Source organism: Syngnathus floridae, chromosome 7, assembly GCF_059516105.1.
Source record: "Syngnathus floridae isolate MCC-2025c chromosome 7, RoL_Sflo_1.0, whole genome shotgun sequence".
Taxonomy (NCBI): Eukaryota; Metazoa; Chordata; class Actinopteri; order Syngnathiformes; family Syngnathidae; genus Syngnathus; species Syngnathus floridae.
In genome coordinates this window covers 12,977,852-12,999,803 of record NC_142419.1, presented here as the reverse complement: position 1 = coordinate 12,999,803, position 21,952 = coordinate 12,977,852, and the positions used below count along the sequence as shown (strand labels likewise).

Here is a 21,952-nt window from a genome sequence, read left to right as displayed (position 1 = left end):
TTTTTTCCCCTTCCCATCTAGCCCTCCTACTTCCCCATGATACGCCCTCTATCCACGGCACCCACCCTTTCAAATGTTCCTGTCATTAAATCGTCTGGCCCACTTAAGGCAGCATTTTTAAAGAGGGAGGTTCTCCGCTAAGAAAGTTGCCACACTCCACCACCAGCTGTGCAGTCGGTGAGAAGAGAGCAGATTTATTCCATCACAGTGAGTAAACTTTAATTACGTTCATCCACGCGTCAACAAATTTGTAATTTATGACCTATTGACCTCCCAAGTAGGCAGAAGGTCAGTAAGATGTGACCTTGATTATAAATTGACAGCTGACCAAGTGTGTTTGTTGTCGATTTACCCGAGTACACATATAAAAAAAAAAAAATGCATTTTTTTGTTTACTTGAATCTGCTGGTGACTAAAGTAGATTTTATACTTTAAAAAAAAAAAACATCTAGGGATTAGTACAGGATTTGTCTCGACAGCACACTATGTCAACCAAGACAGAAATCAACAAACTATGCATTCAGGTACAAAATTGGAATAAAGCAGTAAAAAAAAAAGTAGACTAATGCCATCAAATTCAACTATCCATAAATTATTTTGGGGTTGCTAAGCGTGGTTGCTGGGCTGCATGATGTAATGTCCCTACAGAGTGCCATCTGGAAATGTCTGTTTCCTGTTCTGGCTGTAGGGAGACAGTCCTGGCGATGGCAACTGCTAACCACAGCAGGAAAACACAACCGCAGAGAAGGGGAAAGTAAAAAATAGCAGCGGCCAATGTCGTAGTTGTGGGATGCAGCATATTGCGAATCAATTTCAAGATTTAACTGTAGCAACACTGATTGATGCGTTGCCTGGGATAAGACATAAGGGCCCTCCCTCAAACCGCAAATGGAGAGCCTAATGAAAGAATCTCAGGTTTCATTTTTTTCTTTTTCCTTCATATCAAGAAGCTTGTGCATGTAAAGTGTGGATGCAAAAACCCTAAAATCCTTGTAAAATTAAAAAATGTCTTAAAATTGACATCACAGATTACAGTTTTTCTCAATGGTGCTTACCAAGTAAATAAAACGGGTCCACGAATTATAAAAATGGGAATAAGATATGTGATATGTTTCTAATTGAACTGTTTTCTTCACTACGAACAGTCCAACTGGAATTGGAGTCAATGGTGGCAGCATCACCCACCCTGTTCTCATTTAGTGCCTTAACTATTTTGAATTTTGAACCTTCCCAGGAACAGGAAGGTGAAGTGACCTGACATCAAGATGGCAGCAAAGGTTGGATGGTGCAGACAGCACCTTGATTAGGGTTCTGCACAAAAAGCAATACTGTACAATATATGGCAAAGCATATATGTTGGCAGAGTGCAGCAAGTCATGTGACAAAGACGAAACATGCAAAGATGGCTGATGTAGAGCTCCCTTTGTGCACCACGCAACAAAATGTCCGTCGTGCGGGAGGGACACTCTATGCTGATAATGTCACCCAGTTGCAAAAGAGGAGATCCACTTGAGCAGCTGAGCATCTTCGCTTCATTACACGCTTGGGACATGCATGTCAAACATGTTTGTATGGACAATTCAGACGTGTAGATTGATGTAAATGCTTCAGAGTATCATCACGCGCATGTTTAAGCTTCGAAGTTACACTTGGACTGTTTGCCTGAAATCAAGGTTACGTTTAAATACGGAACATTGCAATAATAAATGTTTTGTGTGTTTCTAATTCCCCGCTTACCTCTTCCATGTCACCAGGCAGCCGGAATGGCAAATAAAGGCCCATCCTACGGCATGAGCCGGCAGGTTCAGGATAAGATCGAGAGCAAGTATGACCAGGAGCTGGAGCAGATTCTGGTGGAGTGGATCAGCCGCCAGTGTGGTCCTGGTGTCAAAAAGCCAGAGGAGGGAAAAATTGGATTCCAGACTTGGCTAAAGGACGGATGTGTGAGTGTACTCAGCATTTTTGTATTGGACCCAACTTATGATAAATTGTCACGTTTCCTTCGGTTCAGGTCCTGAGTGAATTGATCAACAGCCTTTTTCCTGGAGACAAACCTGTGAAGAAGATTCAGAGCTCATCCATGGCTTTCAAACAGATGGAGCAGATCTCTCAGTTTCTTAATGCTGCCGAGAAGTATGGCGTCACCAAAACTGACATGTTCCAGACCGTAGACCTCTGGGAAGGTTCGATGGGGCTTCACTTGTTTTACTTTAAACACAAAAGTCAAAATAGAACCAAACCCTTTTTTTTTTTTCTGGGCAGGTAAAGACTTGGCAGCAGTGCAGAGGACCTTGTCAGCTCTCGGCAGCTTGGCGGTCACAAAAGATGAGGGCACGTACCAGGGTGACCCAAACTGGTTCTTCAAGTGGGTCCCCATTGTAAAATAATTAATCTTACACCCTCAAGAATTTCTATTTATTTTTGTGTTTCTATTTGTCTTGTAGGAAAGCCCAGGAGAACAAGCGAGATTTCTCCGATGATCAGATGAAGGCGGGCAAGAATGTGATTGGTCTCCAGATGGGGTCAAACAAGGGAGCCAGTCAGGAAGGAATGAGCTACGGAAGGCCAAGACAAATCATGTAAACTCCCCGAGCCACGTAAATGAAACGTATTATTACCCTGATGCCCTTTTATACCATCAGAGAACCTGTAAACACCCGCATTTGTAAAAAGGTCCTAAATTTCCAATTCAGTGACCCCCTGCTGCTTTATCAGGTACCTACTTTCAAATTAATAACCCCAAGTCTCAACTTTTGACACATCCCACCACACCATTGACTTTTGCAGAGGCTCACCTTGCGCTGTTGTCACTCCCAGTTTAGAAACTCAATATGTGTCATAAGCAAAAACAGTAAACTACAGTATATGATCCTGGATTTGGTCATAAGAAGCATGTAATCGCCAATCCTTGACAACACTGGGTAATATCCATGCTACTTAAAAAGGATCTATACCTCCCGCTATCAATGCCTGCTGTATCAGCACTAATGTTTTGTACATTTTCATATTAAACAATGACTTGGAAGTAAGTGTGTGCAAAATCTGTGATTTGTGCAACCCGAAGGGTGGACTGGGATTAAAGTTATTTTTAATTGTGGAGAATTGCACTGTAAAATTAAAAAGAAAAATTGTAATCATGAAGCGGTTACTGCCGGAGTATTAAATAAGCACAATATTTACATATACAATATTTCCAAATTAGATGATATTCCATCATGTCCTTTATTCCATAATTTATGTGACTTGCACAGAAAAAACACCTTGCAACTTCTTTCTAACTGTACAACAGTAGAAAGAGAACTCTAAAATATATATGAACTTTTGTATAAAAAACAAATTATATACCAGTACAGTATAAGGCATATAATATATGCAAATTTCATAAGTGAAATAGAAAAAGAAAAAAAAAATATGCATATTCCACAATGGAAAAATTCAGGTCAAGTTTTTCAGTAGTTGGTTGATAACCCACAGAAAATATTCCTGGGGCTTTCAAGTCAAATGCAATTTTATCCTGCATCAAAAATATCCATTACTCCTAAAATATGTCTGTACCATAGTGGAATTTTAAATTGAGGCCACTTCAGAGGAGGACCTAACACTTGTTCCCCCCCCCCCCCCCCCACACACACACACCCACACCCAACCTCAAACATACATCAGATTCACACCTTCATAAAGTGCATACATTACATTCCTCACAATGGTAAGCTAATTCTTCTTTAACGAGACCTTTTGGTTTTTTGCAAGGGATGGCTGCACAGACACACCCATTTCAAAATGATGTTCATACAAGGCCTCGAATTTGAAGCTCCACAGCAAACGTCATCCACAGTTCAGTCAACAGTCGACATCACACCGTAAGACAAACTCTGTGACCCGGCCGGAGGAAGTTTGAATGGAAACCTGAGGTACCCAAAGAGCACTTTGGTCTGACCTTCAGCCTCTCCGTCACATGGTCAGCATTTCTCGATCGATAAGCGGCATTTTGGCCTCCGAGTCCAGCACCGTATGCAGCTCTGTCTCAGGTTCTTGCTCCTCTTCGCCAGCATTCTCTTCATCCAAAGCCTCTTCCAATCCTCTCGCACCACGCTCATTCCTGACGTTGTGACCCGCTTGCCTCCAGGGCAGACATTGCAGGCCTCTAATGTCCAGGTGGGCTATGGCTGCCTCCATTATGTAGTAAAGAGACCAGAAGAGCGCAAAGCAGCCAAGCAGGAGGAGGAACTGGACAACAAAAAGAGCAGCAAGATGGAGGGACATCAACCAGGGAGAATTTAAGTTCCAAAGAGTCCATGACAAAATAAAGACATGATGCTTTTTGATGCGGCTTGGGTCGGCGGGTCACAGAGAACGGACTTCACAAAAATGTGTGAGATTTCTCTGGAGGCAACTTACCCTGAGGCTGCTCGAGGTGAAGGGACTGATAACCTCTGATGGTATATCGAGGCCTGGAGAGCAAGGCAGGGAGAAATTGCTGTCCAGATATTTGCCACTCATGGCATCCTCCACCAGCCTGTTATTAATTGGACAAGTGCTTCGTCACATGATCCAAGCAAGTCACAGAAGAGCATTCTGATTCTGATATCTGCCGCCAATGCTCTCAATCGGTTTCAAAAATGTCATTGAGGTCTTACGTTTGTCTATCCTTGACCTCCTTGAAAGTCATGGACGATCCATACAGCGTCAACTTCCACTGCTCTAACTTCCCCACATTGGCGCATACTTGAGACAATGGTTCCTCTACATGAGCACAGAGATGGGTAAATGTGGGAAGAAGTCGGCGCTACAAGAACAAATCAAAGTGTGTATGACTTGAACAGATGCGGCTTACTATGGTCGGATATCTTCAGGCGGTATTGGCCGTCAGCCTTCTCCCCCCAGCAACGCACAGTGGAGAAGGTCCAATCCTGATAGCCTGCAGAGTCTCTGTGTGGGAAGAAAAAGCAAAGGCAGAGCACATTATTCATTTTTGACATGGCTGAGACGCTCTACGCATGTATTGGGAATATTCTACGAGGGAGGGCTCACCTGTCAATAGCCCGTCGAGCCCCGATGACCGATGAAATGCCGCTGGGACAGAACAACACAATCTCCAGGTTGCCACGACACGGGTGGGTGATTGTCACGGTAACAGCCACATGCTCCAGTGTCTGCATCCCAGACAGCGCCAAGTCAGCAGCAGTGACTGAAAGGAATAAAACAGCATAAAACTTTTTGAATATATTACATTTATTAGGTTTTCTAACTATCCTTCTGAGAAAAATCAAAATCATGTTTTCATATTTCCATTCTACCCACCCTGAATTTGGATTGGATTTAAACGAAATATTTGTGAAAATTTGGATGGAACCTCACCTACCCAGCCCTCAAATATCATCAAGATGATCCTTTAGTACTTCCTGAATGATGACAACTAATGAGCCAATATGCTTTTTTGACCATTTAAGGTTGCAAACACCCAGGGGACTTGGAAGGGACGTGAGTTGTATAAACAGAGGTGTAGAGTCATGGCCAATAGGTAGAAATTCTCAGGAAAGTCAAGTAGCATAGACAAGAGGGGTGAAAAATAACACAGTTGACAGTTATATTTCCCTTTGATTTATTTTGAGAAGGATTAGGAGGAATGATAAGAATAATAGTTCAAGGGTAGAGGTAAATGTCTACTGAACAGGCAGTCCCTTTTGGCAGTGGGCCTGACCACTAAAAGTGTGGAACAGTTCAAATAAAGGAGGGGTGAGGAGAAGAGATGCGAGGCAGGAAAGTATTTCTGCAACAAATATGTCACCACGAGCTCAACATGTGGAAAATAAGACAATATTAATCCAAAAGAATAAATAGAGAAATAGAGAAGCGAGTTGCTGAACTACAAATGCCCAAAAGTCTGAAGTGAGACAACAAAGAAGTAAATGCGGACGCCACAATACACCAAGAGCAGAACATTACCTAATATGGAGGCCAAGTCAGACTGAGGAGAATAAAGAAGGGGAAGGAGGGAGGCGGCTGGCTATGCGGTGCCGTGAAGTAGTTAACCATTAAATGCAGAGTTGAGAAAGAAGAAAGCAGCTACACATGACGCTACCTGTCCAGGTGCGGAGCATCTCCTCGGGATATGATGGAATGGACGCTTTCTCCGCTATTACTGAGCTCTGATAGGACACAAGAAATGGCACTGACTCCCATACCTGTAAAAAGCAGAACAAGAATATACATTTCCTTGATTCAGTAATTATTGAGAACTATTTTTGCCCCAGACTTCTAATGATGTACCTTGGCTGCATTAACAAGTTTCCATGCGTTGAGGAGACCAAAACCATGTTGATGACTGTGATGGAAGCCTGCTCCGTTCTCCCTCCAGTCTGAACTGTTGTCACACTAATGGATGAACGTTCCAACAAACAAGGTTATTATTTTGTTCTCATGCCTGAATCTATAAACGCTCTCCACTGAGAGCGGGTATCGTGACAACAAGGCACCAGATGGTTTACCTTGGTGGCAGTGAAGGCGATGATGTGCTGGACGTCCCTCCAAGTGAGGCAAGGCCGGACTTGAAGCATGAGGGCCACCATACCGGCCGCCAGGGGGGCGGCGGCAGACGTGCCGGTGTGGCGCTCAGTGCAGCCTGTCCCCTGCTGCATGAACCAGTCTGATGTTACCTACACAGATGGGATGGCAGTGAGGCTATACATACCATAGAGAACCTTGTACGGTATAAACAGCAACATGTTAGTAATAGCTCTGCTCGCAGACAAACAGGAACTCGCAAGAGTAGCCCTGAGCTTGACGGAATATGCATCACAGGCCACCCAAGTCAGCAGCAGTGACTAAAACAGCTAAGAATGCTTCCTTCAACGACCTCCGTCACACATTTGTGCATCTAATACAAGATTGGATTAAAGTATTCAGTGGATAAAAAGCCAGGAAAGAAAACTCTAGGCTGTCTGATCATTTTGGGAGAGCACAAACATAAAACACTTAGAATATGTCCATTGTATTTGTGTAGACGGTGGATTTAACAACATTCAGGTGGTCTAGCTGTAAAGAAAGCCAAGAAGAGGAATTTGTCCAAATAAAAATAAAGAGCCATTAAGTATATTTACTCTAACAGAGGATAAGAGATAAACTAAACGTGAACAGGAATAAATCCTTTAACTATAGACACTAAAGTAAACAGAGCCAGCTCCTAATGGAATTGGGATTAGATTGCGAACTTGCCAAATTTCACCTGAACTCCATTAAACATGTTCATGATACTACAAGTTCCTGTCACTGAACATCAGAGACCTCAAAAATGAAAAAAATAAATAAAAGGAAACTGCAAAAGCAACAAATAGGTCAGTTCCTGTATTGTACAATATGTGTTAAATAAATGGCTGATAAATCCACGCACATTCATTACATACAAGTGCGGACATTTTCGGCACGGTGCTGTGCAGTTAACGACAAGCATAATGGAGGGAGGAATATGGAGGGAGGAATTCTCCACGGTCCCAGTGTAAACACTCTCCCTAACAGCTGTTCAAGCCGACAAAGATTTCAGGCTCATGATCACTGTTGTGTGTGTTCCTGTTTTTGTTTGTTGTTGTCTAAAACAGCTGTTGTGATGCAATAGCTCACAATATTTGCATTGCATTCAATGTAAACAAAGGAGGTGTGTGTTTATTTTGCTAATTATGATGGACAGACACTATAATCACATTTCTCCTTTGGCTGTGCTGTAGCCAGTTCTCAAATTCTACAATTCTCAAAAGCATTTGTTGTGTCGTGTTTCCATCCCGAATGGGTCACATAGCTAAATGTGAAAATTCCAATGTGAGGTTAACACTTGGTCATTGAGTACACTGTGGTCAGCTCATGGCTCACTCGCCTCTAGAGAGAGGTCATTTTGTCAAATTGCTTTTCCCTCCAGGCAATGGCATTCTTAGCCCAAAATGTTTCCATAGCGACAAGGGACAAACAGCAGCAAATGAAATGAGTAGCTTGTCTGATTTGTATTGGTAGCTGTCTTATTTTCTTTTTACACCGCAATGAAATCAGTGACCCTGAAACCATCAAAGCAATTGAACTACTATTTTTTGCACATGCATTTAGTGTTGTGAGACCTACAATGCTCCTCAGCTTGTCCTCCCCACTGCTGAAAGTAACAGCCAACATAGAAGCACACTCTTCGGCATAAAAGGGCATCCTGCCATTCTCGTCAACAGCTCCTGCATTCAAAACAGTACAATATAACAACTAGCTTGGGGAATGTCAACTTGCAAAAATGTACACTATTTTTACCAATGGTGATCGTGTAGATGGAGTTGGCATAACCATCATAATTGCAGTTGTCATTATATTGACCACCATTGCCACTGGCTACCACAAAGACGCTTCCAAAGCCACGTCTTCCTGCAATGACGCCATGCTGAAGTGCAGCCTGTGAAGAAAAGAAGATAACAAACTTACCAACTATGAGCTACGAAACGACATGAAAGCTTGCAATGAAAATATTGAGGTGTATTGCCCCCTGCAGGACAAAAAGAACACTCAAATAACATTCTCACTTTGCCCAAGGGGTGGGGCCCATCCACAGTGCGTCCATCATCATCAGGACCCCAACTAGGAGAAAACACAATTGACATTACTGTCACAATGTGATAGATTGATTTAACAGGTTTTGAAAATGACACAAACTTGACAAAAGTAACACTTTTGTGTTACCTGCAGCTGTAGATGTCGTTGATTTGATAGTGCTTGTTGAAGGCTATGGCCTCAAGGCTATCTGTCAGGGGGCCGTCCAGGACCCTTATACCTGGGGATGAACGAGATTGATGTTACAGCCGATAGCTCAGTCAACGCATTTCAATGGAGCGTTCACCACAAAATACATTTTTAATATGTACCTGCCACCTTACTGCCATACGCCACACCCACAGCACAAAAGCTGTTGTTTGGAACTGCAGCGATCTCGCCGGCACATCGAGTCCCGTGGTGGTTGTCGTTGTGGACGTCAGAGTGGGGCATAGGGTCTGGGTCATTGGAGTTCAGATCATAGCTGCCCTCGGGACTCTATTTGGGTAGATATGTAGTCGTTTGAATATTCATTCTTATAATTCTCATGAAATGACTGTTAATGGAATGCATGAAGAGTGACTTACATAATTGGCTCTTATATCTTGATGGGTGTGTTGCACCCCGTCGTCTACCACCACCACGGTGACCCCTTGGCCGGTAATGTTGCGCTCCCAAATTCCCGTCACGTTGATGTCCATGTCCTTATTAACATGATTGTGCTTCAATGTAGCCATATTATTAGAAAGGGGAGGACAGAGATTAAAGTTGTTACATTGTTTATACAGAACAGGTTATTGATCATACAGTAAAACTACGCCTTACCAGGTGCCACTGTTTAGGGTAGTGAGGGTCATTAAAAGCCATAGATCTTTTCGAACGGCTGAGTATCTTCTCTTGGGAGTACCAAAGGACATTAGGGTGGTTTGCCAGCACATTCGAAGCTTGGGGGTTATTCCTCCGAATATTAGCACCAAGTTGAGAAGAACACAGCATGTAGTGGCCCTCGAGCTGCCCAATCTGGCCTTGGTTGTGCAGCCCAGCCTGTTCTGCCACCTGGAATGGTGAAAGTAGAGATGATGTACACAATTTGAGCTCATCCCACACCCGACAAGTTCAAAGTGTGCATAAAGCACAGTACCTGGTTGGCAATTACATCAAGTTCCTCTGATTCCTCAAGATGCAGATCAACATGGAGACGGACAGCCCATGACTGACCTGGACCGCAGGATGGCGACGAAGTCGAATGGGGAAAAGGAAATGATGGAGCGACAGAAGGCAGATGTGTCAGAAGTAAAAAAGCAAACGATGAGAGAAACAGGAGAAGAATGAATGAGGTGACATGGAGAGTTGCCATCACAACAAAGGATGACAACAAAAGCCACCTGGGTGAGCCTTCATCTGAACATCAATCTGAACGTGAGAAAAAGACAGCAAAGACAAAGTTTGGTTAGTGGCGATTTGAAAATAAGTGCTGGGTCAGCATACAAGATTCAAGAGTTTTTATTCGCCATGTTTGAGTGTGCCAAACAAGGAATTTGACTTCGGTAAATCACAGCCTCTGTTCAACATTTAGGTGACTAACAACAACACTTTCCTCTTACAAATTTAACCCTGTAAGATTTACCCTGTGTTAAGCGTTGTATCTGATCATCAGCACATTCCGAAGGAGCCCAATCGTGATCCTAATCATTTAAAACGTGCGATAGGTTGGGAAACTTTTAAAACATAAAGGAAGACGACCATTCTAGGACCATCGAGTTATATCGAGACTGTACTAGTTATTCAACTGTATACACGGTACATCTACCACGCAAAGGCTTCATAACAAATAATCGTTAAAAATATCCCGTCTCAGATAATTAGTCACAAACAGGACATGTTTTTTTTTTATATGCTGTAAGTATGTTTTGAATTGCTTTGAGGCTACGTAGGTCAAACCGATACTGTATATCTAGCTTATTTCTTTAGCCGATTACTGTATAATTTGGTATTGTACGTAAGGTAAGAAGTAAAATAACAGGTTAGACAGCTAACAGAGGTAAGCAAACTCGTTTTTCTTTTTCAAATAATTGTCTGGTCTTAATGCGGAAGTTATCAGCAATGTAGCAATACAGTGTAATAGATCGGGCGTCTATTTCCTGTCTTTTAGTAAATAAAGGAATACTCGACATTGTGTTTTAAAATTTAAAAGGGTCTGTCGTTAAATACCTTGAAATGCGACTCGTTCTCATGTGCCTCTGGTGAAATCTGTGAAAACTACAGTATAAACTCCTATGACGTGCTGTTTGAGTCACTTCCGCAATATGTCAATTGGTCACTGCTTGTGCGTATGACGTCATTGGGGTGCGCTTCAGAAGCACGTTAGAATCCCAATTTTTTTTTTTTCTAAATGTATTTTAACCATATAATTTTTGAGACTACGAGTAATAATTTCATCTACTCGTGCATGTAATCCATATATTTATTTTTATTATTGATAATTATTTCCTGCTCTTTAACATATTCTGCAAACCTTTCATTTACTATCAAATTCAGTTATTTTAGGAAATAAAAAGACCATATTTTTCTAAAGCCTTTAACGTTGCATCTGTGAATATGCTATTTAGCCAACAGTATTATATAATTAATAATCATTTATAACTAAGCAGAAAATGGGTAATGGTTCATTGTGTTTTTGAGCCATTATAAAAAAATAACAACCTTGCAAGGGTACATATCATTGTTTTAAATGACACTTTTTTCCTTTATTATTAATCAAACATTTTGTGGGCAAATTCCAAATGTTTATCCAGTTAAAAAAAGCATCCAATAATGAATTGCATGTGGGATGCATGCAACATTTTTCTGAAACAATGTGTGTAAAATGCTCATGTTGTTGTGTTTTAAAGTGATAAAAATCTCACCAACTTCAAATTCTTTTTGATCAGTAAATAAGAAAAATATTTCTAGACTGGGGTTATATACTCTGCCGAACTTCATAACGACAAAATCACTCCATGAGATATTGCAATTAAAACTATATCAAATGAATTCTTGGGGTGTTACAAATGCGCCATTTGAAATAAATAACTGACCAACTGACTAAAAGCCTTAAAGGTTTTAGATTGACATTTAAAATACAGTATCGATGATGTGCAATAATGCGGACTTTCTTTGCAACAATAACAAAATGTGGCGTACTGTCCTTCAGAACAAAATAAAAATCTGTCAAACTAATGTTATATACAATAGATACACTTAAGATTAGAGTACAATAAGTGACATCAAATACTGACAAGGTGTTCAACAGCTTCAAGCAAAACAAATTACGAGGTGATATAAGACATGTTAAGCTCACATAGTTTTCCTTAAGAATTCTTTGGCGGAGTTTGCGAAATAGTGTATTTTAATAGATGTCATTATATAATGTTCAGTAGTTTCATTCATTAAATCCGTCGGAATACTTTTCACGAGTACAGCTACACGCGAGCGCGCAAACAAACGCAGACATGCTGACATCTCATTCCTTTTTCGTCATAAGCAACAAAGAGTAGATCTAAAAACACATTAAAACCACACACAGTTAATCATGCCATTGCACACGGTGTCAATTATGGCTCCCTAAACATTGTAAACATCCAGGTCAGTTCATTGCATCAAGCTCTGTAATATTTTTCTCTTGGGTTACCATCTAATAAATATCTGTTTCTAATCAAGTATTTATCATAAATTGAAATCATATATAGATGCTGAAAGCTATTTGTTTCCCTTTTTCAGCCTTTGTTTATATAAGGCTGATCTGCATAGTAGCCTGCATGAAACAGGAACCATTTGATTAATATTTATTTTACCATCACAAGCCTGTCTGTGCTTAGTTCTAGGACACACCAAGTGTCTTTCAAGTATTTTCGTTTCCTGGCAAATAAATCTTCAATTATTTTTGCTTTGCCGCACAGACGGCTTCCTGTCAATAAGCGATAGCAAAGCAGTTTCTCTTAGCATCGCCACGACATCCAGCCATAACATTTTACAGTACAGTACAACAATAAATGGAGTGGTCTCGGTCCCAAATCAAAGTGTGTATTAGATTGAGGTCATTATGACTTCGGTCAACTATTTGCATGTGATGTATTGGAAATGGGAATACAAGGCTCCATGTTGACCCAGCTAATTTGAGGACTCCATGTTTCCCATAGTCTTCTGGTTCACCAGCTCATTTAAGAAGTGATATGTCATCAGAGAAGTCCCCCTGTGGGTGAAGGCAGCGAGCAAAGCGCCACTGGCACACCATGAGACACAATGGCAACATGAAGAGAGCACAGATACCCGCCATGATGTAGGCAATAGTCATAAGAGTGGACTCGTCCGTCTGGGGGATGTTGTAGCCGCAGTCTTCCAGATCAATACCGTAGAACGGGCCTTCCACAGAGGCTGTGCGAAACTCGTCATGAACTGGAAATGGCAGAGTGGGGTGGGTTGTGATTACGAGAAAAAAGATGGTTAAATTACAGTTAACTAATCTTTTTTGCAACCATAATCCTTTAATACAATACAAATCTATTCAACTCTCTATTTCTCCACACCATCTTACTCACCATGGCATGTGCTGACAGCAAAACCGATTCGGCTCTTTTCTCGATCAAACACCACATAGAATCCTTCCATGATAACCGCTCCCATAACTGTGCCGGTGCTCGACGGGGACACGGCAAACTTATAGCAGTCTTCCTGAGCAGAAGCGACATCCTCAACCGGCCGCAGGTATTGCTGGATGGAAAGATGAAAATGTCTGTTACAATTAAGGGTTTATGTTTTTTCCACTATATTACAGCTGTGAGCAGTGGGGCTCAATAAACTTGGCTAAATTGACCGTATAAATTGGTGGAGATTAAAATGGGGATAGCAAGATGAAAATTGTGTGCCTTTACCTGGGGCAAGATGGAGATTCGAAAGGACTGATTACGGTTTTCACTCATCAGATAGAGAGAGATGACTGGGAAGATATTCCAAGGTGTCGTGCCGGCTTGCCAACACACCAGCTGCTCGCCGAGCCAGAACCCAGACGGAAACTGTTCTGTCTGAAATACAGGCCGGGAAATGGGTTCATCAAGCTACCATACGACAAACCATTTCGGTATTTATGATCCAGCAAAATTCATGTGGGTCAGCTCATCTATCCCTTTATCCCTTCAATTTGATTCCAATCTGTAGACAAATTCAATAAATGTGTACTGACTGAGGAAGCTGCTTCAATAGCCTTGACAGCGGCCTGGAAAACTTTCCGGGGTAGTCGAAGGTTCGTGGTGCCACTGTCCACAATGCTCTTATCGTAATTGTACTGCAAAGATAGAGAAATAACAAATAATAGCTTTCGCAATCAGCACCATTCAAAAGATTTTTTTTCCTTGACTTAATACTGCCAATGCCATCCGTGCATCACAGCTTACCTCCTTACAGTCCATGTTGAGGTCCTGTCCATTCACCTCAATACGCACGATAATGACCTCATAGTACCACTCCCGACGGATGGGAGTATACCAAAGCTCTCCCACAAAGAGGGATGTGTCTATGCCTCCGATTATCTACAGGATAAAAAAATAGTACCCTGCTAGCCATGCACACCGGATGATATACAGACTTTCGTGTTTGTATCACTGCTGCGTGTGTCTTACCATGCTCCCTCCAACAGTGGCGCTGCCCAGGGAGTAGTTTTGGGTAAAGCCAGCACCACATAACTGGAGAGAGAAGAAGTTGGGGACAGGAGTCTGGCGAACCAGGGAATCGAAGAAGGGCTCCAATCTCTCATCAGGCTGAAATAAAACGATATTTACTTTTAATTATTATTTGGGGTTCATTTTAGTCTTCATTTGAAATATATGATTAATTGCAAAACAAGCAGTGGGAAAATGTGATTCCATTTTGTTTTGGTGTAAAAAACAAAGCAATATTAAAATAAACATGAAAAGCTCTCGCTATTTTTGCTCCTTAATTTCCTTAACTGACGTTGAGGAAAAGCAACAATCAGTGCCTATACCATACCCGTGCTATATCAGCATAAGCCAATCCAAGGATTCCCTCCCAGTTAGATCCATTGATGAAAAAGCGATCAGATTGGGTGATTGCAGCAATGTTGGCACGGAGCGTGGCATTTGGGCCGTGTGGAACGGAGACGAGATCTGTACCCAACTCGCCTTCCCATCGACCCTGGGTATATGGGACATACACGCTTCTTCCAAGGTCCCGGTAAGAGGTGGAACTGTTGATGAACAGCAATAACCATTTACCGATGATCATCAAATGCATCGATAGGATCTGTGTGTACTATCATTATTTTTATGCATTTATGAGGTCCATTGTCATTTGATGTTTCTGTAAGCAAATTAGTTAAAAAATGGAATATATCAGGGATTTAATTGCAAGGCCATGTCAAGAAATGTGAGTGAGAATACTCACAGTGAGCGATGGTAGTATCTGCGCAAAAATGGATGAGAAGCCGCTCCAACAGCAAAGTTACTGCTTCCCGTATCCACAAGGATGTTCAGCTAGAGAATGGAGAGAAACAGAATATTTAAATATATGACCATATGAAAACAATACTTGCATAAAAAACAAATTAGTCTGAAATCATGCAGTACATCAATCGTTTCCTGTGTTTGCATCCACTCATCACCTCCGACACCACACAGTCTAGTTTGTCCTCTTTTGTAATGTCCTGAGTGATGTTTCCTGTCACCCTGAATGTCCTTCCCCTCTGTCTCCAGTTGAACTTCTCGGGTTGCCCATTCAAATCTCTGGCTCTTTATTTGGCTCCTCTTTGGTTTACATCTCAATGTGAGTATCATATTTTGCAGTCTGACAAACAGTGAATGAAAGTGAACTAGGACATCAGCACAATTGCTAGATTAGGTAGTTATATTATGCACGTTCTCCAATTTATGATATATAACCTTATTCAAGCATTTATGAAATAAAAAATGTTCAAGCAAAAATTCCACAGACTACACCCCTTTTTTTGCCAATGTATTTAAATCACTGAAGATGCGAAAAAATGCTGACATCGATATAAAAAACTGACTGCAATGTCAGAAATCGAGTTTTGATTTCACTTACGCTCAAGTACTACGTTACCTTTTGCGGAGGAGAGCCCACGGCCATCTCCACGTAATAGCCCTGCCCGGACTTCCCCCGCAGGTTGTCGATCATATCTACGAAGTTGATGCCGCTGGGTGTCACTCCCCTCCGCCGGCGAGTGCTCATCCTCCTCGCGTGGCCACCCTCGAGGGGCGGCGGTGATTCGGTGCGAGCTCCTTGGCTCAGAGGTAAGCGAATAGCTCGAGGCAGGCCCGAAGTGTCCGGCACCGGTTGTCCGCCGACTAACTGACACAGAATAGTCCACGCCAGAATTGCTGGCAGCAGGCGAGGTTGAGCTCTCGACGACTCCATGATGGAGCACAGGACCGTTGCAACTGGAAATGATGGCTTGTTTCCGCTCAATTTGACATTCAGTTTCCGGCGACACGGGATAGTGGAGGTGGCGAGCGAGCTAAGATGACGGCTAAACCCATGACACAGATGACCGTGCTCTGCCTCGGTGTACTGACGTAATACCACAACGGAGAGAGAAATCTTCCTTCTTCACACTACTGAAATTCTTACTAAAACGATCGATATCATCTTCAGGCAACCCTCGGTGTTACGGAGAGCTCGGGGGCTACAACAATCGAAGGCCCGCGGCTTTTTCTCTCGTGGCGTCGGACGACCGAACGCAGTGATAACAAGGAGGCTGTCCGGCGGGTTGACGGCCTACTCGCATCCGCGCCCTTTACGAAGTCGTTCATCTTGTTCACCACCTCCCTGCCTCCTCCCGGTCTTCCTCCATCCGCCCTACTGCATCTTCTAACTCGACAACCCCAGCATCATCGTTCACTGGAAAAAGGGGCATCGACTTCCTGTGAGAAATTTCAAAATAAAAGGCTTTTCGAAATAAAGGTTAGATGTGACGGGATCCGGTTTATCGGCGACCACGAGGACTATTCAGCATTAAAAAATGTTTTAAAAGTACAGTTTTGTCAAGTACAAGCGGAGCTTTTTTTTTTTTTTAGATTTCTGTTTTAATAACACAACGGGAAAAAAAGCTTCTTTGTTCACAAATAGTTTGACCTCTTATTTACTTACATGGGCCTAGTGGAGGTAATAATAAAACGTCCAATTGAAAATGTGAGTCACTGACGATCTCTCTCTCTCTCCCTCTTTCTACGACACATTGTTGCTTTGAGAAGATCCGGCACATTCCCAGTAAGATGGTAAGCGGAAGGAAGCTGGAGCTCCAAAATCAAAATTTCCATTGTTGCTTCCGACTACTGCATCTGTGAAGTTGCAACACTGTCCACTTTGCTCCATCAGATGCGAGACTGCCTCCTGTGCTGAAAATACAAACAGATTGTGTTGTTGTTACACTTAAAATTGTTACAAAATAATTAATGATTGTAAATTGTAAAAAAGACCAAGATAAAAAGTTACAGTAGATGTGTAGTACTTTCAGATATTACATGCATGTACAGAAAAACATTCCTCCACTCACTTTTTAAGCCCCTTTCCCTTCCTGTGTTTGTGACATTGCGCTCAGTCCTGTCCGCTGGTGGATGCCACGTTCCGAGAGGCTTGGGAATGTTTCCCCTGAGATCACATAAAGCATTTATCTGACACCTTCTTGAGGAAAACTTAATTGTACAGTGTACACTAACCAATCCTGTATGTCTGTTGTTCTGAAGCCTTTAGCAAATGGATTGCTAGCTATCTTCAGCTGAGTGATCTGGAAGAAAGATAGATTCAATTCCATCAGTCATATTTCATTCCAAACCTGTCTGGGTTTTCCTACCCTGTGGTTTTGATAGGCAGTGACTGCCATGAAGCGAGTCTCGGGGAAGGAGAAGGAGCAAAAGTTTCGGTGTGCATTTAAATGGCTGTTGGGCGTTGTATCCACATACACCACATGGAAGCGTGGCTGGTAGCGATGCATTGAATTCAATATCATCTGGCGGGGAGAAAAGGAGAAAACCATTTTGAACAAAAAATGTTTTCAATGAAAGATTCTTCTAAACAAAATGACAAAAACTGACATGCCCATTGTCATCCAGCAAATTGTTGGTCAGCTTGAGCGTGTCAAAAGACACAGTCTGCTTCATCCACTGGGCTCCACGAGCTGGTGAGTCCGGGTGGAAGTGCATCCGGCTCGGAGCCGCAATATCTGCTCGACCTGCTACCAACCAGGATGAGCTGTGGAATGCATATCTGACACACACATTATAACCTAACTTACAATGGAATTGAATTTAAGATGATTAGATCATCATTGATCATATTTACCTATATCTTTTATCATCTACAGGAATAAAATCCATGAGCAGAACATATTCAGCAGTAGGATCCATTCCCGAGATTCGGACCTGGAACGTCGGAAACATCCTCCTGCCAGTTTTTTAACAGAAATGGAATCACAAGTGGAATTTCAAGCAGAAGGAGCAAACAGAATTTTAACAATTACCTTCCAGCTTTGGTGACAATCATTTCAGTACCTAGCTCATCAAACTGCTGCCAAAGAGAATGCATCTCCAGCTGAACTCTGACCTTATTGACGGGCGGGACCTTAACGCTCAACAGCGATGGACTGTCTGTGCAACACATTGAAGGTAATGGACAATTTTGAGACAGTGTTGAACCTGAAGAGAGAATTATACATAATTATCATCACATGAATATACGATGTTACTCCATACTTACCATTCCTCGACATTCTTGTAAAGTTTAGGGATCGTATGCCGAGTGTGTTCTTCTTGTAGCAGCTCCCTTTTTTATATCAAGTTAGAAAGATGAAAAATGATAATCGCCCACCAAGTCTTCCAAAAGCGCATCGCAACATTTGTGAGAGAGTGGTGGGAGCATCGGGAGTGCGGGTAGGTTTTATACATCTTCTGACTCTCACTGGGGACCACAATGCCTTCCTCATCCATTATAGTACACATAATGCCATTGACATGTACTAGTCACAGCTGCACATGTCTATGTGGCCCCAAGAGCTGTCACAATTAAACACACATTTTGGCAACAAATCACACATCCAAGCCGTGTTTACGTTAACGCCTATTTGATTTAGCCCAAAGCTAGCTTGTAACACATTATTAACTTTCAACTTATAGTTACTTTGTGTGGATGGATGTAGACTGAAACAAATTGATTCGATTTTTTTTATTGAGAATATGAAAAGCTGAGTCTCATCACCACACTGATTGTTAATTCTTTAAAACTGAATACGGAAATGAAATCTGTGTTTATTGTTATTCTCTTTATAATTTGGATTTGGGTGTGTTTGTCTGCATGAGCCGATTTGGTGGTGTTGAAGGTTTTCAGCCTGGGGTGTTTTTACCCTAATAAAGACCAGACTTAAGTTTGTCAATAGACCAGGTCACGTTGTGGATTTATCAACTCATTAATCACAGCTATGTGATCAACGATGACCTCTCAGTAGGCTGTCTGCCATAGCATCACGTTTCTGAAAATATTAGAAAGTAAAGAAAAGTGATGATTTGAGAGGTAGAAGGATTCTGTCCTTTGGGACGGTATTCCTGGAATATTCCTTTTGTATAAAAAAGATGTATAAAAAAGCTCTACTGTGGTTTATTTTAGCTAGTTTATTTCGAACTAGCATGAAAACAACCAAATGAGCTATTTTTACCGTTCTGAACCACATGAGACATTTTCTTTCTATATTTCTTACCCGATTATCAATTCCTTGAACAATGGGCATAGAAAAAAAACAAGATTTGCCTGAACGCCAGACATCCAATTGTGAGTATTCATTTCCAAATAACGTTACAGGCGGAGAGTATTGTGTTATTCTGTGTGACTTCAAATGAAAAGATCTCACTTTTTTATTCGATATGATGAAAATGTTTTAAAATTAGGACAACAGCACAAGGAGAAAGGTTTTCATAAACAGTCAGATGTTTATTCAGCTGTCTTTTGCCAGAATAGGTTTCATGAGACAAGCATCATCACAGATCCGCTTGTGATAGCCCAACGAAAGCATGCATGTGCTAAGTGTGTACGTTTTCATTCAAATTATGCTTGACTAGCGCTGAAGGTTTCGAAGACGGTCTGGAAGATAGTTTGGAGTTTCGTCTTGACATCTTCAAACATTGGGTTAATCTTCTCTCTCAGAGCAGCGAGGTCTTCTGCTTTGATAGATTTGGCTTGGGCGTAGGCCTTTCCAATCTGCTCTTTGTATTCCCCCACGTATGGACCGACCAACTCTCTCAGCTCCACCAGACGAGCATTGACCTTGGTGCGCACAGCGTCAATGATGGGCACGAGAGCGGCCTTGGTCTCCTCAATGTTGACAGAGATCTTTTGACGCAGCTCTTCCACAATGGGCTCCAGCTTGGTTTTCAGAGCTTCCATCTGAGCATCGTGCTTGGCCTGGTACTCTGTGATCACAGGCTCCAGAAGCGTGCGGTACTCTTCGATGTGTTTGTTAACAACTTCGTTCAGCTTTGTTTTGTAGGGGGTGAGTTCCAGCTCCAAGGCATCAACATCCTTCTGGACATTATCTCTGAAGGTTTGAGTAACCTCACTGAGTGTCGTAACCACACCGTCGGTGAGGGGAGCGACGGATTCCTGTACGGTTTTGAGCTGAAGGTGAAGATCATCCAAGCGAAGGCTGATTACGTCTCTGGTTAAGAAGAGGGAAAAGAAGAACACTTTTTAACAAGACATCAGATACTTTAAAATGGGAAAGGTGAATCAATCATTCGCATAATTCCATTGGTAGATCGAACAGACTGTAGGACTGGTTTAAAAAAAGATGTCAATGAAATGGCCTTACTTGAATTCTTTGTACTCTGTATCATCAAGCTGATTCAAGGCCTTTTTGACACTTTCTTTCATTTGAGTCAGATAGACGTCAACAACAGCCCGGGCATGGGCCAGGGAGGTGGGTGCATCAGCCTGCAGAGAAGCAGCCTGGCAGCCTGTGTAGGGAAACATATATTAAGCATAAAAAAAAAAAAAAAAAAAGAATCATTGTTGAAGGAAGTCCAGAAGATTCCCTCAGAGGGTATCTAGTACCAATCAGAATACTCACCAACGGCCAGCAGCAAAGTGATAGCGAGAGCAACAAACTTCATGATGGAGGTCTAAAAAGAAAAAATAAGCGTATTAAATTTCAATTGTAAACAACACCAGCAAAGACGCTAAAATGTTAGACTCAGGTATCCAATAATAATAATCTAACCAAAGCATAACTCCGAGTTGACCCAAAGAATTAAATGAAAATGTGATTTGGCCTGCTCTTTGAAATAAATCCAGACATAATCAGACACAATAATAAAATTAGCCTGTGCACCATCTTGACTAGGAGTTTTTTCAGAAGATATGATTTTCTAAGGAGCAGAAAACCCGTGCACTCTGTCTAATAGATTAAGAAATTATTTTGCCAAACATCCTTGTTCTACATCCCCAAATCCCACTTGCAGCTATGGCTTGTCTTACCTGGTGGAGTTCTTGAGGAGACTGTCAACTTGAGCAGGAGCAGACCTTTTATAGCGCTCAGATATGGGATGAGTCGTTGCATGGAGGCGGGAGGGAGGTGTGGGAGCTGTGTCTCCGTGGAAGTGGACCTCACCCCCCAGCCATCTCCCTTAGCAGGGGACCAAGTTGAGAGTTCAATGGTCACCTGCTGCGAGATCACTCGTCATGCACACAAAGACTTTTTATTCTTCTTCAGTCTAAGAGCATGTGGCATAACATCACTAAATAGCTCTTAATTGTTATTCATTAAACTAATGAGAGGTGAATAATAGATGCTAAATAATGACTGTGTAAAACCAGACAAAGTTGAACTCGAGTGTTACGGGACGGGGCAGTAGAATACAGGATAAGTAAATAGTGTAGGTATGCAAAAGAAGGTGAAAGTTCTGATGACTCTATTTGAACTAGTTGGATTAGCCATTTTGTTTGCAGCGGATGAGACATTCACCTTGATACAAACACAGGCAGAACATGTCTACGGAAGATTCCATGGAATTAACACAAACTCCAGTGTCTAGTCACAATAATTAAAAGCTTACTAATTGGGCGGTTATTCTTCGGAGTGCAGTAAAATAATTGTGTGTGTGATTTGCGGACATGTGTGTGTTTGTGTGCGTGGGTGCATGTGTGGGAGAGAGTGTAAATTTGATTAATAGGTCAAAGGGTGGCGTGTGCCATGCTGATGTTTGTTGTCTTATCTCGTGGACTTTGTCACAGTGGCTTCATGTCATGAAATTCGAGGAAAAGGAATGAATGTACCCCATCACCAACAGCCACATATGTAGTGGCTAGATTGAAAGTCAGTCAGCCATAGAACATTGACCTGTGCAAA

At 42.0% G+C, this 21,952-nt stretch overlaps 5 protein-coding genes and 1 long non-coding RNA gene across 8 annotated transcripts; 2 read left to right on the top strand and 4 right to left on the bottom strand.

The window, feature by feature from the left end:
- Positions 1-46: 46 nt before the first annotated feature.
- On the top strand, positions 47-3,029 carry tagln (transgelin). 2 transcript variants are annotated; one of them, XM_088380358.1, is made up of 6 exons: positions 78-207; positions 1,235-1,277; positions 1,755-1,943; positions 2,012-2,183; positions 2,263-2,365; positions 2,445-3,029. In XM_088380358.1, exons 2-6 carry the CDS (start codon positions 1,266-1,268, stop codon positions 2,581-2,583), a joined length of 615 nt encoding a protein of 204 aa, XP_088236484.1. In that variant the 5' UTR covers positions 78-207; positions 1,235-1,265; the 3' UTR covers positions 2,584-3,029. The 2 variants fall into 2 exon arrangements, with proteins under 2 accessions (XP_088236485.1, XP_088236484.1); XM_088380359.1 differs by lacking the exon at positions 1,235-1,277 and having other exon boundaries at positions 47-207.
- A 161-nt stretch (positions 3,030-3,190) lies between these two features.
- Positions 3,191-10,870, bottom strand: pcsk7 (proprotein convertase subtilisin/kexin type 7). The gene is made up of 17 exons (XM_088380342.1): positions 10,765-10,870; positions 9,695-9,966; positions 9,379-9,609; positions 9,141-9,275; positions 8,886-9,051; positions 8,704-8,794; positions 8,547-8,601; positions 8,281-8,419; positions 8,107-8,207; positions 6,489-6,656; positions 6,271-6,375; positions 6,083-6,185; positions 5,032-5,188; positions 4,835-4,929; positions 4,638-4,743; positions 4,399-4,516; positions 3,191-4,227 (listed from the first exon to the last, which is right to left on the bottom strand). The coding sequence occupies exons 2-17, from the start codon at positions 9,908-9,910 to the stop codon at positions 3,952-3,954; spliced, it is 2,262 nt and encodes a 753-aa protein (XP_088236468.1). The 5' UTR covers positions 9,911-9,966; positions 10,765-10,870; the 3' UTR covers positions 3,191-3,951.
- Positions 10,871-11,272: 402 nt separating this feature from the next.
- bace1 (beta-secretase 1) lies at positions 11,273-16,448 on the bottom strand. Its single transcript, XM_088380345.1, has 9 exons — positions 15,664-16,448; positions 14,989-15,077; positions 14,575-14,791; positions 14,208-14,345; positions 13,983-14,117; positions 13,772-13,873; positions 13,464-13,613; positions 13,131-13,302; positions 11,273-12,987 (listed from the first exon to the last, which is right to left on the bottom strand). Exons 1-9 carry the CDS (start codon positions 15,976-15,978, stop codon positions 12,749-12,751), a joined length of 1,557 nt encoding a protein of 518 aa, XP_088236471.1. The 5' UTR covers positions 15,979-16,448; the 3' UTR covers positions 11,273-12,748.
- On the top strand, positions 15,639-20,214 carry LOC148395334 (uncharacterized). Of its 2 annotated transcripts, none has more exons than XR_015859356.1 (5): positions 15,639-15,854; positions 16,042-16,136; positions 16,216-16,486; positions 16,815-17,740; positions 17,924-20,214. It is a non-coding gene; the product is annotated as an uncharacterized LOC148395334 (long non-coding RNA). The 2 variants fall into 2 exon arrangements; XR_015859357.1 differs by having other exon boundaries at positions 15,662-15,854; positions 16,815-16,838.
- Positions 16,587-18,314, bottom strand: LOC148395335 (T-box transcription factor TBX1-like). The gene is made up of 7 exons (XM_088380354.1): positions 18,080-18,314; positions 17,902-18,003; positions 17,655-17,826; positions 17,414-17,569; positions 17,280-17,347; positions 17,117-17,211; positions 16,587-16,958 (listed from the first exon to the last, which is right to left on the bottom strand). The coding sequence occupies exons 1-7, from the start codon at positions 18,217-18,219 to the stop codon at positions 16,789-16,791; spliced, it is 903 nt and encodes a 300-aa protein (XP_088236480.1). The 5' UTR covers positions 18,220-18,314; the 3' UTR covers positions 16,587-16,788.
- apoa1b (apolipoprotein A1b) lies at positions 19,515-21,186 on the bottom strand. Its single transcript, XM_088380356.1, has 4 exons — positions 21,082-21,186; positions 20,675-20,726; positions 20,417-20,561; positions 19,515-20,263 (listed from the first exon to the last, which is right to left on the bottom strand). Exons 2-4 carry the CDS (start codon positions 20,715-20,717, stop codon positions 19,654-19,656), a joined length of 798 nt encoding a protein of 265 aa, XP_088236482.1. The 5' UTR covers positions 20,718-20,726; positions 21,082-21,186; the 3' UTR covers positions 19,515-19,653.
- Between the last annotated feature and the right edge of the window lie 766 nt (positions 21,187-21,952).